The 17578-nt window shown below is 45.4% G+C and overlaps 1 protein-coding gene across 1 annotated transcript; it reads left to right on the top strand.

Annotated features, from left to right (window-relative positions):
• Positions 1-1599: 1599 nt before the first annotated feature.
• On the top strand, positions 1600-17578 carry kank2 (KN motif and ankyrin repeat domains 2). The gene is made up of 13 exons (XM_034539964.1): positions 1600-1708; positions 7584-7667; positions 10889-10971; positions 11273-12637; positions 12811-13020; positions 13099-13207; positions 13327-13908; positions 13996-14083; positions 14365-14584; positions 14850-14992; positions 15206-15406; positions 15502-15600; positions 16038-17578. The coding sequence occupies exons 3-13, from the start codon at positions 10935-10937 to the stop codon at positions 16092-16094; spliced, it is 3111 nt and encodes a 1036-aa protein (XP_034395855.1). The 5' UTR covers positions 1600-1708; positions 7584-7667; positions 10889-10934; the 3' UTR covers positions 16095-17578.

Genomic DNA, 17578 nt, shown 5'->3' with positions numbered 1-17578 from the left:
TCTCTTTAGGAGTCAATAGGGACTGTACTAATGGTATCACATTGTGATATAGTAAGCCTGTGTAATATCTGTATTGCTATCTGACAATAATAATAATACATAAGGGACTTACCTTTTTAAAACTTCTTATTTCTATTATAGTTTTAAAGTTTTATTTTTATGATTTTGCTTTCTTTCTTGTATATGTAAACACGGAGAGCAAAGTAAAAAGACACGACGTAAAGGATATGACCGAGTCAGACCGTACAAGAAAAATATTACTACCTCAGTGTTTGTTAATTCTGGTGTCGTAAACTCTGCTGATTTATTTCTCATTCTGGCTTTGTAATCAAGAACTTCAACCAGGAGCATCTGATAAACCTATGTGTTGATTAAATGAACTGATTCACTGATTAGTTCACTTCCTGTAGACAACCTGAAACCTTTAGCACTCGGCGTCCTCTTCTAAATCACATTGCTTTCTACATTCACACAAACACTTCTATCCCCTAACGTTTGTGTTTCATGGTTCTAAAGACGAGGCAAAGATGTATGTGATCCAGATGTCTTCCTGACCTCCCTTTTCCACACCATTAGTCTTAATTTCCTGTGGCAATACGAAGAGCCACGTTGTAGTTGGCAATGTTGGTCTAATATACCAGAATGAAGGGCCCTGCGTTTACATTCGGGTACTTTGCAAAGACTTGCGATAGCTCAGTCAATCGTAGCCGAGGACTGGAAGTTTACCAAGGAACACAATCACTCAGTACTCTGCTGTGGTGTAGTTGTAATGAATTAAGTTAAAGTTAAGAAAATAAAAAGTAAGTAAAACTATAAATGTTAAGTTTTAAAACACAAATCTCAAAATCTTTTCTAAATGGATATTAATTAAATGTGTTGTGGGTGTTTGTTTTTTCCATCTTATAACCTGAACATATGTAAAACATTCACATGTTGTTTTTATTTTTATGTGGGTGTGTATTTGATTCTGGTCTCTTCCCCGGTCTCTCTTTTTTTTTGAGTTTCCCTGCTTGTCCTTACAGAGATCCTAAAGTCTTCAGGGGATCTGGCAGGTCCTCCTATTGAGGTTCCTTGGTGTCCATTGGACTTACCTTGGTGAAGGTCCTTGATCCACTAAGAGCTTAGATGGTCATATAGTGATGGAAACTAAGTACATGTATCAAAGTACTGTATTTATTTGTGAGGTACATGAGAATTTAGTCAACTATTAATTAACTTTACATGCACACTTAACATTTATATAATATGATTTACTATTATAGATTATGATTCAGGAGAATATTTTGCTGATAATACTTCTGTACTTTTACTTCAGATTTCTAAGGTAGGTCTTGCAGTGGAGTATATTTGACTTGAGGAAAAGAAGGTTCTTCGTGTCCACAAAGGGCCGTGGATGGAGGTCCTCGGAGGGCCTTTAAAGTCATTGACGTGTTGGTGAAGGTGTTTGGATTTCCTTGAAGGTCCAGGTCGATGAAGAAGCATGCTTCCTTGGAGGTAAATGAAGGCCCCCACAGAGGGTTGGAGCCCCCCTGCACGATGTGTGAGCGCCCTGATTGGCCTCGTGGTCGCTGGCCCTTTAAGAGGAGGGGAGGAGGGGAGGGGCGAAGAGGAGGAGGCGGGGGCTCGGAGCATCTTGGCTGCGGTGTTTTTGTCTGTCAGTGAGCGCTCCTCCTGGGCCGAGGCGGATGAAAGGATATCCAGAGGGCAGGTAAGAACCGAGAATAACGTGCGAACGGTCCCGGTGTCTCTTTGTCAGACCGCGGTGTCAAAGAGCTGCAGACGAGGCGCCTCTAGAGACTTCTTTTGTGAAGCGTCGGTCCTCCCTCTCTCCGAAGTAACGGGTCCCCCCCCCCCCCCCCCCCCCCCAAAAAAAAACCCCGCCAGCTTCGGTCATACATATATTACTACCCTGCTCTTCAAGAATAATTATGTTGAATAATTTCCCACGAGTATTTCTTTACCGTTAAACTGAGTCTCATGGTCGGTGTCTTTGTTTTGTTTCGGGAGCATCATTGGGGGCTCCGCGCGGCGGCGAGAAGCGCCGTTAACGTTAAATCCAATCTCTAGAATATTATATTCATAATAATGATAGTGGTGTATAAGTGAATCTGTGAAAGAGAAAATGTGAGTTTGCGGCGATATTTATTGAGGTGTAATAAATATGATATCAATTTAGCTGTGTATTTTCTATAGTAGCATTTACATTCTCCACGCTCCGCCTGTGTCATTTTGTTTTTGCCACGCGACCTCAACTTGTGTGTGTGTGCATCTATTAATCGATCAATGTTGCAGCGAGCGTACAGTAGTAGTATACTGTAGGTTGCATTGCCCCCCCCCCCCAACACACACACACACGCACGCACGCACAAACACACACGCACACACACTTACGAACGAGCAACACATTTGTGTGTGTTTGTTTCTGTTTGCCCTCCTTTATTAAACTTTTCCCCCTCGTGCCTTACACATGATCTGCTGCAACGTAACCCTTTTTATAATGATGTATTGGTTTAAATGAAAAGCTCAGTGAAGACTCAGGGGAGAGGGTGGGTCAGTGCATTCTGCGAGTTTTCATCATGACTTCCAGATGTTAGTCCGCTTTCTTTCGTTGCCTCTTCTTGCCCTCAAATTTGCTCGTCTCGCCGCCTGCAACCAGTCAGTGGTCACCGAGCCTCTCCTCTGAAGATGGATGCGGGCTGATGGAGTTATGTCAGCTGGGTACACCAATTCAAAACTCCATTTATCCACGTGTGCTTTTCATAAGCTATGGAGGCTCCAAACGGATGAACTAAAAAGGGTCTCAAGATGTTTCCTCTGAAAATATAACTGGTTTTGTATTAATATGGAGGATTGTTTGTTTATTAATGGACTTCATGTGTCAGGCGGTCTCATGATATGTGTGGTACACGACCCTGAGTCACCAACACGTCAGATGTTGTGATGATTAGGGACATGCCACAGTTGGCAGGATGTGGGGGTGTAGTCATCAGCCTGTCACAGTGCATCATACACACAATACACCAGTGTCCTGCGGCTGTAATGGGCTGCTGGCCGTATTAAATCACCTATCAGCGGACAGCTGCATGGCACTCGGGCCGGTTCTGTGGCGTCGTTAATGGCGTCACACGGTCTGTGGGTCCAATATTTATTCTAATATTTAGTTTTCTGCAGGGCTTAGTAGTAGCCAGGTGTACCTAATAATAAACAGGCAACTGAATATGTCCTTATTGTTTGGAGATATAGTGAGTGCGACTGTAATAATGGTGAAAACAAACTGGGGTCCCCCTGGAAACCCATCAGAGACCCCATGGGAGTTCCTCACACCGCAGTTTGGGATTCTCTGGTCACGTTTGTGTGCAGCTGGAGTTTCCTTCAGAAGTTTTTTTTCTTTTCTTTTTTTTTTTTCTTCACCGTGCTGGAATGTGATTGTCTCATTACAGCTTTTGGACCCAGGGGTGCAGTCGAGGAATGCAGGGTTATAAACCCCATTTGCACACTGGGCCACACGCCGGGCATTTAAATGGTTTAGTGATCTTAATGAAATTACACCCTGAAACCTGGTGAGATGGTCTGTCACTGTCTATAAGTTCAACCACTGATAAGCAACGCTGGACAGTTTTACTGCATGATGGATGAACTGTTCTGTTTAAACAATACACAGTATTAATGATCCTTTCCATCTCTGAAGTAGATCCAGTTAACGATTTAAAGATCTAAAATGTTGTTAACAGGACTTTTCAGTGTATACACATGCAGGCAACTTGTGTTTTACTACTTATTGTATCTGCACATATACCATTTATAACAGAACAAGATTATCAGTAACCAGGGCTGGGCAATATATCAATATTATATTGATGTTTTGGTATGATACATAAATATCATCTTAGATAATATGGTAATATGACACAAGTGTTGGCATTGCTGTAGAAGTAATTGGTTTAAAATATTGTGATATTTTATTTTCTCCTCCTCGCCCAATCAGAAACCTATAAACGGTCTGCCATTTTTCATGTTTTCCACCCGCAAAGCAGCCCCTACCTTTTTCTGTGATGATCAAACCCAAAGTTTTTAGTCGTATTATTGATTAGTTTAAAGTTAGGGATTAAAATACAGTCAAGTATTGCAGAAGTACCATCAGTCTGATTTGGTCAAGACGGAGAGGGTTAATGCTCCTACTTAACTTTGATTGGAGCAGCCAGTGCAGAGACGTTTTTAGTGAACATATGGTCTAATCTGGCTTTTGTGGTACTAGGGACTGTGATTATCGGCCTAAATAATCTCACTGGATCTCCTGCAATACATTAATCACTCAGTAAAAGCAAGATGTGCTTTTCTGTCCAGTAAATCTCACACACACGTGTTGGAGTCGTCAGCGTTGTGGATGTTTTCTTGGCCTGTTTTATTGTCGTTATGTCCGCAGTCTTTAGATCAACAGCTCTCACTGAATCAGGAAGTAATTGATTAGAACCTTGAGAGGGAACCACTTAAATCCAGCGTCGCTGCAGTAAGGTTACTTCCTCTGCGCTGCTCGGTGCCACAACACACGATGACCTGAGCTTTGACCCCGGCTCTGCTCTGTCGGGCTCCCCACCGCCCGTCTTATTGCCATCTGGACTTCGTCTTACTCCCCTCCAGACCCCACAGTTCTCCTCAAAACAGCGCAGAGCTCTGGCACCTCTGTTCGGCATCATTCTTAATCCCCACCTCCACAACGGCGTAGGAATTTTCTCCCAAATCTTCGGCCTTTTTTCTTTTTTTGTCTTCTTTCCCGCTGCCGCTCCTTGTCGCTCAGCCCCACCCTTGTTCAGTTTCCTGTTGGAGGTCAGCACAATGACCAATAGCAGACTGGCGGGTGTTCACTCTGCTCCTGTTCCAGGAGTAATGGGAGCCGGTCGGCCCCTCCTCTTGGTCGGACTCGAGCCAGACTCCTCAGCCCAGCGCCGTCTGCTCCTCCATACCACCACTCCTTAATGTTAAAAACAGGGCTTTCAGCTAAAGCGCAGAGAATTCTGGACGGGGACGTCCCACTGGATTATGATTTCACTGTCCTGAGTTTTAGGCCCAAATTAGTCAAAAACCACATGTCCGCCAGTGGCACAGGAACACACTGCGTTGCCATGTTGATATGAGATCATCTGGCCTCGTTACACGTGCTGAAGGCCCCTGTCTGTCGATCAGTGACGTACACCGTTCAGCCACATTTCGCTTGGTGACGAACGACTGTTGTTGCTTTCACATTCGGCGTTCTGTAGCTCGTTAAGGGCAGAGATTTGTTGTAATTATTTTTTCCGATTTATTATTCATGCCGAACCCTTTCGGTTGAATGAAGCCATCTGTGCTGCAGAGTGAAGAGGAGGACAAAGACGTCTCAGTAGATAGATCAACAACCGCGTCTCCTATACGTAACATTTAGAACTCTTCATGTCTATATTGACGTCTTTGCGGCCTGTTACTCTGTGGGGGGAAAACCTCTGAGCAACAATCAGCTTCATTTGGTTAGACAAAGTGCAGCTTCTCATAGGGATTCTCTATTGTCGGCCTATTTTTAGGGGAGGAATGCACAAATGATGGTAATCTTCAAGGCGGAGCCCTTTAAGATTATGAGGAAAGGTCCTTTTAAACTATATAAACTCATTGTGAGCCGCCTATGGGACGGTTCTGTTGCTCCTGCGTCAACAGCAGCAGGCTTCATCCTGGTGTCAGCAGCAGTGATTCATTCTGCCGGAGTCATGGTCTTCTCATTCGAGAACTTTCCATCTCAAACTCTCAGCAGCATTTCTTTCCCCCTCCTCCCTGCAGTTTTGCCTTTTCTTTCCTCACATACCCATTCTTTCTCTCCCACCCTCCTCCCTCACACACTGCACTCCTGACTTACCCCTTTTTCTCTTTCTTTCCCGTTCTACGCTCTCCTCCCCTTGTTACTCTTTCTCCTGGGCTGGGAGGAAGTGACTGGGTTGTTTCGGGACCCTTTGGGAATAGAAAGATGGAGCTCCCTTTTCCTGTAACCCTTTCTGCGTCCGACTTCAAACTATTGCCAGATATCGTCTCAGTTTGGCCACATCAATTAGCTTGGTATGAAGAGGGGGGGCGCATGCACCGGCAGAGCAGGGATCATCTGAGAGCTGTTGTCAAAACGTTGCTACTGTCAGATTCATCATCAAGAAGACAGACATGATTAAAAGCAGCTAAATCACTTGGCTTTCATATCAGCCTGCCCTTAATAAATCTATTTAAAAGCTACAGCTGTGTTTGTCAATCTGTGGGAGTCTTCGGGCCCCGCACAGTGTTTTCATCGGTGCTGCGTGGGAGTCGATGGGAGTTCAAGTTGTCTCCTGTAACGTTTGGTATTCGTCTTACACAAGTATTTGCCAACCACTCGGTTCTCTTGCTTTAATCCTTTCCCTTGAAAGCAGCTTTTGGCATCGATTGTACAAGATTCTATAATCGGGTCGGGATTCATAATATTGTGTCTTACACAATTAGCTGCACAGATTGGCGGACATTTTTGGAACCTGGGGCCACCTCCTAGATATCAGTCACTCAGTCCTCGTATAGTTCCCGTCTCTGTCAGTGTGTGGGTCCATAACGGCACTTCATACACTGTTTGTTTGTTTGTTTTGAGGCAAGTTTGCTCATACACACACCCTCTCTCTCTTTTTCTCTCTCTCTCTCTCTCTCTCTGAGATGCCCCTCCTTACTTTCTATTAGAACCAGCTGTGGAACTAGGGGCTGAATGAATGGCTCTTTGTGATTTGGCTTGTCGTTCCAGTCTAAAAGGTCGGTTTCTCCCCCTGCCCCTCCACCCTCGGCGGTATTCGCATGACAACAATATGAAGCGCTGGACAACAACGCGTCTTGTTATGAAATTATGCAATGGTCACCCATCTATGTTTTTTAGGCTGCCTACCCCCCTGCCACCCTCCCCGACAAAGAGTTGACCACTCTTACACAGCAGCCTGACAGTTGCCGGAGCAGAATGCATGAGAATCAGCAGACACGCAGTCATGCAGCTTATCTGATCGCCATGCATGCAGAGGTTACAGCGCTAGCCTCAAGTCTGTGTTGTGTGGGCAACGCGTTATAAGGCTCATGAAATCAGTCTGGCGTCCAGGTGATCTGTTCCCACAAAATACTGGAGGGTGTCTGTGCCTGTGGATTTTGGGGGGTGTGAGTCACAGAGGCAAGAAAACAGAACACATTGCCCAATCACAATGCAGGGAGGCTCCCGGCCTTGAATTGATTAGAGAGCCTTGCATTGGAGAGAGGAATGGGGGGGGGGAGGAGAGTGTTGGGAGAGCGGCTACACATGGATCAGGCCGCATCCAGGCTGCAATATGCAAAAATGTGATGGGGGTACATTGTCCACATCCGGCATAAGTCAAAACTTCTGGAATGTGTTTATAGTCTTTCGATGGCCACTCTTTTGTAACCTGTCCGGTTCAACAAAGCTACACACCTTTTTTGAAATGTTGTTTGACGAACTCACGTCTTCTGGTAACTATTTCTTGGCTACAAACTGCTACTATCAAAAGCCGTGACTGCCAAAGTTAAAGTTTCCTTTTTATTCTGGTTTCCCACAGGTGCTGACTGTAAGAGTGCACGAGAAGGAAGGGAGAGCAAGGAGCCTGGGGAGGAGAGATCCCGTCCTCGTTTCAAACCAGCTGGTATGAAGCGGAAAATAAATCCCTCTTCCTTCTTTTCCTAATTCACAAACCATTCCCAAGCTGGAGCAGAATAGTAATCACCAAAAGGCTCACAGAGTCGTGAAGGCAGTGGAAAAAAAGATCTTCTCTGGGTGGTGGGAAGAGTGGTATTTCAGACTTAGCAATACTGAGGTCTAATCCTTTGTATTGGCAATAATAATAAGGTGACTCAATGAATGGAAGCAATGAGTTTGATAATCTTGAGAGAGTTGACCTCAAAATGACGCCTGGCTTCTTAAATTACTTTTCAGGGTGGTCTCAATCCACTGGTACACTAAAGGCACAAGAATATATACACATGCTGTAAATCAAGCATACTGCATGATTGTGCAAAAATGAACGTTTTACAGTAGCTGATGTTTCGCTACACTCCAGTATAATGCAGTTATTATCATTACATCTTACAGGACATACGGCAGATGTGTGATTTGTGCTGGGTGACCTGCATCTTATCTTAATCTTAATAGCAGGGAGGGAGGGAGTAGAACTTCCGTTAGTGTGGTTGGCGGCTGTATGTGTGTGTGTGTATGTGTGTGTGTGTGGTGGGGGGGGGGGTCCTGGATGAAGCTGGCCAGGGAGAGTCGCCTGAAGAATGGCAGTGTGACACTGGGGAAGGGCGCACACTGGTTTCTGTTCAGATGTCATCTCAAAGGAACTCTGTTTGAGAGCCGAGAGAGAGGGAGGAAGGAAGGTCAAGCGCTCCAACCCAGCCACACATGCTCGCACATCTGAAACACCCAACGAGCCGCTGTTGGAGAAGCAGATGTGGAGGCCCGGTGCCGGGGTGGGTGGGGGGGAGACGTTTTGGGGGCCGAACGGCACCCGGAGAAGCAACAAGGAGAGAGACATTTTGAAGCAGTTTTTGTCTCGTCTACTGGTCCGGGATTTTTGGTTGTCTAATTATATCTCATCAACTATCCCCTGTCAGCGCCGTCTTCCACCCTCTTGCACACACACACACACACGCACACACACACACACACACACACACTCGTTTACTCCCAGCCACTCCCCTTCTCTCTGTCCTGTTCTCACTTTCTCACCCATGTAGGCATTCCCAGACCGCGCTGTACAACATGCAGCATGTCATCAATCTAACGCTTTCATGCCATGCTGGAGATAAACACTGTCTCGCCTCAGAGGCCTTTAATTCTTATTTTCTTAACATAACGTAACTTTTGGTTCCATGCAGTGCTCCCCATTTAATTGTTTTCTCTACAAAATGTAATGTAAGTAAGCCTTAAAGTGGATATGTAGGACATCTGATGAATTCCTCTAAAAGCAAAACATATACAGTAGTTAGTTAGGCTTAGTGTCAGTGTCCTATAAAGTTAACAGTGTAATCTTTTCCAAGGACTTTAAATTCAATGATAAAATGGTTCTGTACGTGCATGCACACAGTGTTTCCATGCCTCACAGTGTGTGCTGTAATCTTGGTAAAAGAGGGTGATGAAGGGGCACTGATAAGGAGACTCGCACCAGGACATTAAACTGACTGCAGGACTTCAAAAATACCAAGTCAGTTCAGTCAGTGTTTCCAAGCGGCCTACTTTTCACAAACGAGCGAGCACTGACGAGGGTCACGAGGTAGCACGAGAGAGACTAAGTGGAGGTTTCTAGTCCAAACCTATGATCAGAGCCCCTTAAAGTCTAAAGCAGTGTCAGGGTGTTCAGCTGGGTAATGCTTCGAGTGGCTTAAACATTACATCCTCAATTCAAACAAAGCGATGACCTAGAAAGTTAATCTTTTCCAAGCAGACACAAACTCACAGGCATTGTGGCATTGTGGGCTCTATGGCATTGCTGACACTTTGTCGTTCTCTGTGGGACAAAAAGAGCATCATCTTTTGTTTATTAAAAAGTCAAAAAGCATCACCTCTAATGTGAATAATGTATTTGAGTTCTCAGCAATGCTTTTTGTGTCGATGTTCTGAGCGGGTGAATGGAGGAGATGGTGACCAGCTGAAAACCTCCTGAGTGTCAGCTGATGTGTGGAGAGAGGGGGGGGGAGAGGGAGGGGGGAGAGAAACACAACTAGAAGTCAAAGAAGAGAAGACGCAGGAGGGGAAGATGTGGAGAAAGTGAGGGGGAGAAAGAGAGAGGGAAAGAGTATCTGTAAACCCTGAATTGAGAGGCGAAGTTAGCGCGCACCGCTGATTCCTAATAAGGTTGTAACTGGCAGTCTCAAACGTCTTGGATTTAGCTGCCAGGAAACTTTCCCCTGTAACTCCTCTTCTCTGAACGCTCAGAACAGAAACAAACACACGATCGACTGTGACCCGCTGTGCTCTCAAAAATGAACGGATAAAATTAGAAAGGGAGGCAGGAGGGGTGATATAGTTAAAGAAACACTTCTGAACATCGCGCACAAAGAAAAATGCGGTTAGAAAAAGAATTGATGCCAGAATGCAAAGCATATTTATTGGAGTACTCAATTCTATATAGTCCTTATGCCTTTTTATGGTAAACATTTTCACTTGTCACAGTAGGAAAAGCACAGAGGTAGTGTGACTCACACCTGTGCTTTTCCTGCTATGACAAGTCAAAGTGTTCATAAGACATAAACACTGCCAGGGTTCTGTTGGGCATACACAGAACATGTGTGATTGTTTTACCTCCCGTGCTGTTATTTCTGCAGGAAAAGCATCTCTTGTTCTTTTTTTTTTAAGTGAGACATCTCATTAAATATTCACTTTTCCAGTGCTCGTGCATATTGAGTATCTGGAGTTCCCATGCCAACCCAAACTGGGACAGAACACAACCCAGTCAGTCTTTTGGGGGCTGCCTAGGTCAGAAAACATGTGATTCAACAAGCCATTCAGATGTGGCTCCCTGCAGATTGATTAGTATATTTTCCTTGCAAGCCAATCAGAGCAGACTGGGCTTCATCGGGAGGGGCGGGGCTTAAAGATACAGGTGCTAAAACTGAGCATTTGGGTGAATACAGGTATATTCAGACAGGCAAGACAGTATGATAAAAATAAAAAGCATGTTCTGGTAGAAACCCAAAATACAAGAATCAAATAGTAATAAAATAATTGATGTACTCCTATTGTCTGTCAAAGGAACCTGATGAAGGTCTATGAACTAAAACGTATGTATTAAATATCTCTGAATGGAAGTGTTGTTGTTCCATATTGTGTACTCTTTTATAAATTCAACACCTGTCTATCTCTCTTCAGGTCAGAGTTGGTGGGTGACTGTTTGAAAAGCAGCCACAAGCTCATTATGGCTCAGGTGCTGCATATGGACCCCGGCTTCCCAGGTGCAGCTTCTATTTACTTTTACTAATATTTCACTACACGATAATGAAGTTATATTGAGATTATTACTTATTCATTTAAGATTTAAACTGTCAGACAACGTCCAAGTAAAGCAGTAAAGTAGACACTTATAAAGTCAGATTATAGTAACTGTGCAATTCCACTCTGTGCCTAATTTGCTGATTGTTTTAGAGTACATATATAAGTACACAGTAGCCCAAAGTTAATGTTATTATCTAAAGTCTGAGCCCAAGATTAGATGCAGATTTCCGTTTGTTTAAAGTTTATTTCCTTCCCCCTCAGGGAAACTCAACCCGCCTGCCCCCCCCTCGCTGCACGGCAAAGAACAGGAGGCGCCCTACTCAGTGGAGACCCCCTATGGCTACCGTCTGGACCTGGACTTCCTCAAATATGTTAACGACATAGAGAAGGGAAACACGATCAAGAAGGTACCCATCCAACGCCGGCCACGCTATGGCTCCCTGCCCCGTGGCTACGGCTACACCGGCTCCTGGTGGACCTCCACAGAGTCCCTGTGCTCCAACACCAGCATGGATAGCCGACACTCCTCCTTCTCCTACTGCGCCCCAGGCTACCACACGACGCAGAGGCCCAGCTTCAGCACCGCCCGGGTGGAGAAGACCCTGTTGGATGCACGCCGGAAGCTGGAGGAGGAGAAAGAGGGGCGGAGATTCTCCAACCTGGGCAACCTGGGCAGCATGCACAGCAGCGTAGTCGGCTCTAACACCTCGCTCAGCAGTGCGCACAGCTTCAACCGAGCCTATGGTGGAGGCGGATCCTTCACCCCAATGAGTTCTGGCATGTCCACGCCGGTGACCCCGACTCCAGCCCACCTGCAGCACGTCAGGGAGCAGATGGCCAAGGCCCTAAGGAAGATCAGGGAGCTAGAGGAGCAGGTGAAGACCATCCCTGTGCTGCAGGTCAAAATGTCTGTGCTGCAGGAGGAGAAACGGCAGCTCAGCGTCCAGCTGAAGAGCCAGAAGTTCCTGGGTCATAGTCTGAGTTTCAATCGAAGTCGTCCCCGGGGCGAGCTCTACATCGACATCCCTGAAGAAGAGGTGATAACTGGAGCGAAGAGCAGCAGCAAGCCCCTGTCTCCCACCGCACTCGACGGCTCCAAGCTTCAGGATTCAGGGTGTGAGATTGAGGACACGGTGATTGTTGGTGGAGCGCGACCAGATGGAAAGCGGGAAGTGCGCACCATCGGGGTGGGACCAGAGGACTTGAGGGGCAGTCGTCATGTGGGAGTCGGGGTTCGGGAGGAGGATCTGGGGCTGCTGCCAGAGACGGTGGCTCTGAGGAATCAAGTGGGTCAGCTTGAGGGCCAGCTAAAGAGGACTGTGCAGGAGCTCAAGGATGCGCAGCAGCAGGATGCAGCGGTCCAGAAGGCCCCTCAGGCAGAGCATCCAGTCATGGCTACCAGCGTCGGTTGGCAGGAGCCACAAGGCTGCAGCCTGCACACTCTGGTGAGCTTCACACAGCGGCCCCAACAGAAGGAACAGAGGACTGTGGGAATCCAGGTGTACACACTCGAGCAGCCCACTGTGGTGGAGGTGGGCACACTGCTCCGAGCGGAGATCTGCCACTCTCCCTCCCTTCAGCCAGCTGGCGGAGTCGTGGAGGGTCACCACAGAGGACAAGCTGAAGGTCTCCGACACTAACATTTAGAGATTATAAAATAAGATGTATTGCATTGCCATTGGATTGTACACAAGTAACCAGTAAAGTAATAATGTCTTACTTTTCTTCTTATTGTATTTCTCCATAAGATGTTTGATTAATTAAGGCTGAAAAGTTGAAGTCTTATTTCTGTCTCACAGATGCTCCAGTTGAGTTGCCGATTGCAGTCAGCTCCAAGCAGGTGCGCGATGTCCTAAGGAGCGAGTTGTCCACTTCAGTGCCGGTAGCTAATCCTGCCGTTGCTGTTGGCACATCGAGTAATCAGATCAGTTTGTTGCATTCAAAAGAAGAAGACACCAGCGCGCAAACATCCCCAGATGCTGTCCAGTCAAAAGAAGGCCCAAAGACAGGTAACAGGACTATAGCCTGGTCAAAACACCCCTTGACCCTTGACCTTTGTTCTAACAACATCATGTAACATTTTCCAGCCTCATCTCCCCAGTCTTCACTGAGGTCCATTATGAAGCGGAAAGCAGAAGGTGAACCAGGATCTCCCTCCACAAAGAAGAACCTCCAGTTCATTGGAGTCAATGGAGGGTAGGCATCCATCATGTTCACCCACTGCACCAGTGTACTTAGCCAAAGCAATAATGGTGTCAGTTGCAAAAAAAACGTGTTGGAGCTGTTTGACAGTGAAACATATTCTTGACTTGCAGCTACGAGTCCACATCATCAGACGATAGCAGCAGTGAGAGCTCGGATGAGGGGAGCGACTCCAGTGAATATCATGAAGCCAGAGAGAAACTGCCAGAGTCAGCGGCCCAGCAGCATCAGCAAACAACCCACAGCAAGGCTTCCCAGCCTCCAGAAAGCAACATCGTACCTCAACAGATTGCCGTCAAGCCACCAGCCGTCGTTCCAGACTCGCAGCAGAGTCTGAATCAGTCCGACTCAAAACTGCCAGACAAAGCCCCCCAGTCACCAGCAACAGACACTGCCTCCGACTCCTCTCCAAGTCCGGCAAACGAAGCTGCCGCTAACGAGACTGTCGGCCGGCCATCGGAAAAGCACACGGTCACCCACGAGATCACCTCCACATCATCAAGCACTGAATCCACTCCTGAACAAAGCTCGGCCGCCTGTTCGTCATCGCCGCATGCCACTAAAACCACTGAGATTACCACTCGGCAAGTCACCGTCCAGTCGGAGACGACCGTCCTCTCCGGCCGATCCGAGCCGAAGCCAGCAGCTGAAAATTTCACGAACGACACGGCCACAGCATCAGCCAAGCAAGTCAGGTGAACGTACACATGTGGTGAACAGACAGAATGATGATGTAATGATAGAAGCATCAGTGACTGATGTTGTCTCCTCATCTGTCTCAGACTGGACCTGAGTGAAAGCCTGATGTCAACTCTTCATGCCCTGCAGAAAGCCCTGGGGGAACCCAACGCCTTCAGCCAACAAGGAGCAGTGAGTATTTCAAATGTTCACTCATTTATAAAACATCATGAACTCTGTCCTGAAGGATTTAGAGGTTATAGGTTTCTTTCAATATAAGATTGCTAAATGTTTGAATTAGTCTAGGATACATAACCCTTTAAAGGGTTTGCTGTGCTGCATACAACACATTTACTGTGTGTTTCTCCAAATTATTTGATGATGGTTTCCAACAAACTCTTTTCTGTGAGCCTGTGATCTGTGCTTTCTGTCTGTCGAGTGTCTCAAACCGTCCTCATTGTGTCTGACCTCAGAGGGCAGCCTACACCACCGTGCTGCAGGAGTGGCTGCGCGTGTCCTGTCACAAAGCGGCGGACACGGCTGTCGTCAAGGCCTATATGAACACCTTCGCCGGAGTCTCCCCTCAGCTGCTGGAGTTTGTGATCAACATGGCGGACGGCAACGGGAACACAGCGCTTCACTACACCGTCTCCCACTCCAACTTCCCCGTGGTGAAACTGCTGCTGGAAACTGGTAAGTGTCGATGAGCGTGTGTGTATGTGTGATTTTGGGCGAGACAAGATTACGTAAGGGTGATTTTTTTTTTTTATTGTGTAAATGTGGCTGATGATGGGCCTCTAAATGGCCATATGTTAAGGACATTAACATTTAAAATCATATAAGAAAATGTCCTCACTCAGCCTTCAACACTGCCGTCTCCAACACGTCATACATGCCTGTCACTGTTTGTGCTGCTGTTGTAGCACCTGTCTTACTGATTGCCCTATTTACCGGACAGGCCTGTGTAATGCTGACAAGCAGAACAAGGCGGGCTACACGGCCATCATGCTGACGGCTCTGGCCGCCTTCCACTCCGACACTGACCTTCAAACAGTCCTGCAGCTGCTGCGCACAGGGGACGTCAACGCCAAGGCCAGCCAGGTGCGCCCTCTAGTGTTCATGAGGTTTTACGGCACCTCCACAAACAACCAAACCCATGTGACTTACATGTTCTTTTCAGTACTCTCCTCACTAATGTGTCTGATAACAACTGCAGAGTTTCAGTCACCAGATGCATCATGAAAACAAATGGTTGTGAAATGTAGTTCTACGTGTTGAAGATGAGTTAAAAAGATTTAAAACGTGTGTTTGTAGGCTGGCCAGACGGCGCTGATGCTGGCGGTCAGCCACGGCCGAGGGGACATGGTGCGGGCGCTGCTGTCCTGCGGGGCACAGGTCAACATCCGGGATGACGACGGCTCCACTGCACTCATGTGTGCGTGCGAACACGGTCACGTGGACATCGTGCGTCAGCTGCTTTCTGTGCCGGGCTGTGACGCGACTCTCACTGACAATGTAAGCATTTATTTCCTTATTATTTCTCTTTATTGTTTTTTTATTAACAAAACTTGCCCAGAACCGTGTCACCATCATCCCCTCGTTCCTTTCAGGACGGCAGCACTGCTCTGTCCATCGCCCTGGAGGCCAGCCAGAACGACATTGCAGTGCTTCTGTATGCTCACCTCAACTTTGCAAAGCCTCCTTCCCCCGTGAGTCCTTTGATGAACACCGAACACACACTTACTGTTATTAAAGGGCCTTCTTTTTAGAGTAACCATTTTACACCAACATTCAACAGTCATATAGGGAGAAATCTGCCATAGAGGAAGAATATATTGACTGATTTGTGTTAGGAAGTTTTATGAAGAAAGTCACAAACTGAAGAATAGGCAGATGAAGCAGATTGAAGATAAAACTCCTGGAAAAAGAATTTGATACCAAACGATATACAAGTGTAGACATATCTGAACTCTTTAAATTTCAATTCAAACATACAGCTGGATTTTCCTAGAGCATGCAATACAACCTTCACCTCTGTACAGTCAGGTATTAGTAGTATACTTGGTCCCATCTAAGGATAGACTGTAAGTATGACATCTAAGTTTTCACCAATAATACCATGTTTCTTTTCTTTTTTAATTTTCAGGTGTTACCAAAGTCTCCTCTCTTGGGTTCCTCTCCTCCTGCCGGTGAAACCAAATAGCGCCTCCCGCAGCCAGTCCACAGTAACTACTCATTCTACAGTGTGATTTTATTATTTTTCATCTATGAAACTACGACAAGCAATGAGTTTGTGTGCGTGCGTTTGTTTTCACCCTCCATAATTTAAATGCATTATAACGTGCAGATAATTACTACAGCTTTCACGATTGTTATCTGTTTCTTTTTGTACACTGTGGTCTTTTTTTTTTTTTTTTATCCCAGTGGTGGTTGAAAACATGGATTTCTTGTGTGGTACAATTTTAAAAACTGAACATCGAGCGGCTGTTTAGACACCAGTCCAGTCATGCAGTGATCCAGTTATCGGCACTGTTTTCAGCGTCACTTACAATTCAAAACTGTTCACTGAGTTTCATTATAATACACTTTTTAGTTTTACTCCATGTGAATCTCATATTTAGTTGCTTTATAGAGCGATGTGTTTTCATTGTAATGTGCACAACAGCTCTTACACAGTCCCATCATTATGTGTATGACCATCACAGTCATTTGGAATAACAAAAGCCATCCCTCTCATGGATAAGTGTCCTTGCATCAAGTAGCGTTGGTGCTACAAAAATCTAACTTCAACAATATATCAATAAGATTTACTAAGTCTAGAGTATTTTTTTATATGGATTTTTTTCAAATTTTGACTTAATTCACCTTCAAGGATCGAATTTTTTAAATTTCCCGAGCAATGGTTCACTTATTTCACCTTTTTAAACCAGAGGAAAACAATTTATTTTCTATGCCAATTACATTTCCCCAAATAAACCCAGAGACATATCTCACCTATCAGCTCTGTGACACTGTACATTGTGGTATTGATATTAACACAGGTCGGCCATCAGTGTGACGGAAGTAAGAGGGCAACGATGTTCTCTGAAGGCTACGGGACTGTGCTGTTTGTATTTTTATACGTGAAGGTATTTGGGATGGTAGGAAGGAAAGATTAGAGTGTATCTGTGTTTGTAATATTCTGTGCTTTTAAGATTTAACAAGACTTTGTCGAGAAAGGACTGAAAGCGCTTGTGTAGCCACCTCTGTGGTCATGCTGGTGAGATATGTCAGGGAACCAGAAAGTGTCTGATCGGGGTCTTCAAAGGATGTGCCGTATAAGATGTGAATATCAAAATAATATATGTCAATATAAACTGCTAGTTATTATGCCTACAATCTAATTCCTCGAAACAAAAGGGCAAAGGTTATTGATGTCAAAATTTATATTACTTTTTAAAGACTTTTTCACAATTTTCATATTCACTTTTGAGCAGTTGAATTTTTATAAACGTTATAATTTTTTTTAATTTAAGTACCTATCTTTTTATACATTTAGAATGTTTAAGCTCACGCCTACTTTATGTGATCGCACAGCTCTTTAGTTGATCTTTTATGAAGGTTTATGTACAATTCTAGACTGTGTTTCTCCTCTTCTGGTTGTGCATTTTGGAAAAACAATTAATAATAAATGTGGACCACAATGTT

The sequence above is a fragment of the Cyclopterus lumpus genome, chromosome 8 (assembly GCF_009769545.1).
Source record: "Cyclopterus lumpus isolate fCycLum1 chromosome 8, fCycLum1.pri, whole genome shotgun sequence".
NCBI lineage: Eukaryota > Metazoa > Chordata > Actinopteri > Perciformes > Cyclopteridae > Cyclopterus > Cyclopterus lumpus.
The sequence above is the reverse complement of the archived record's forward strand: the minus strand, read 5'-3'. Positions and strand labels throughout refer to the sequence as shown.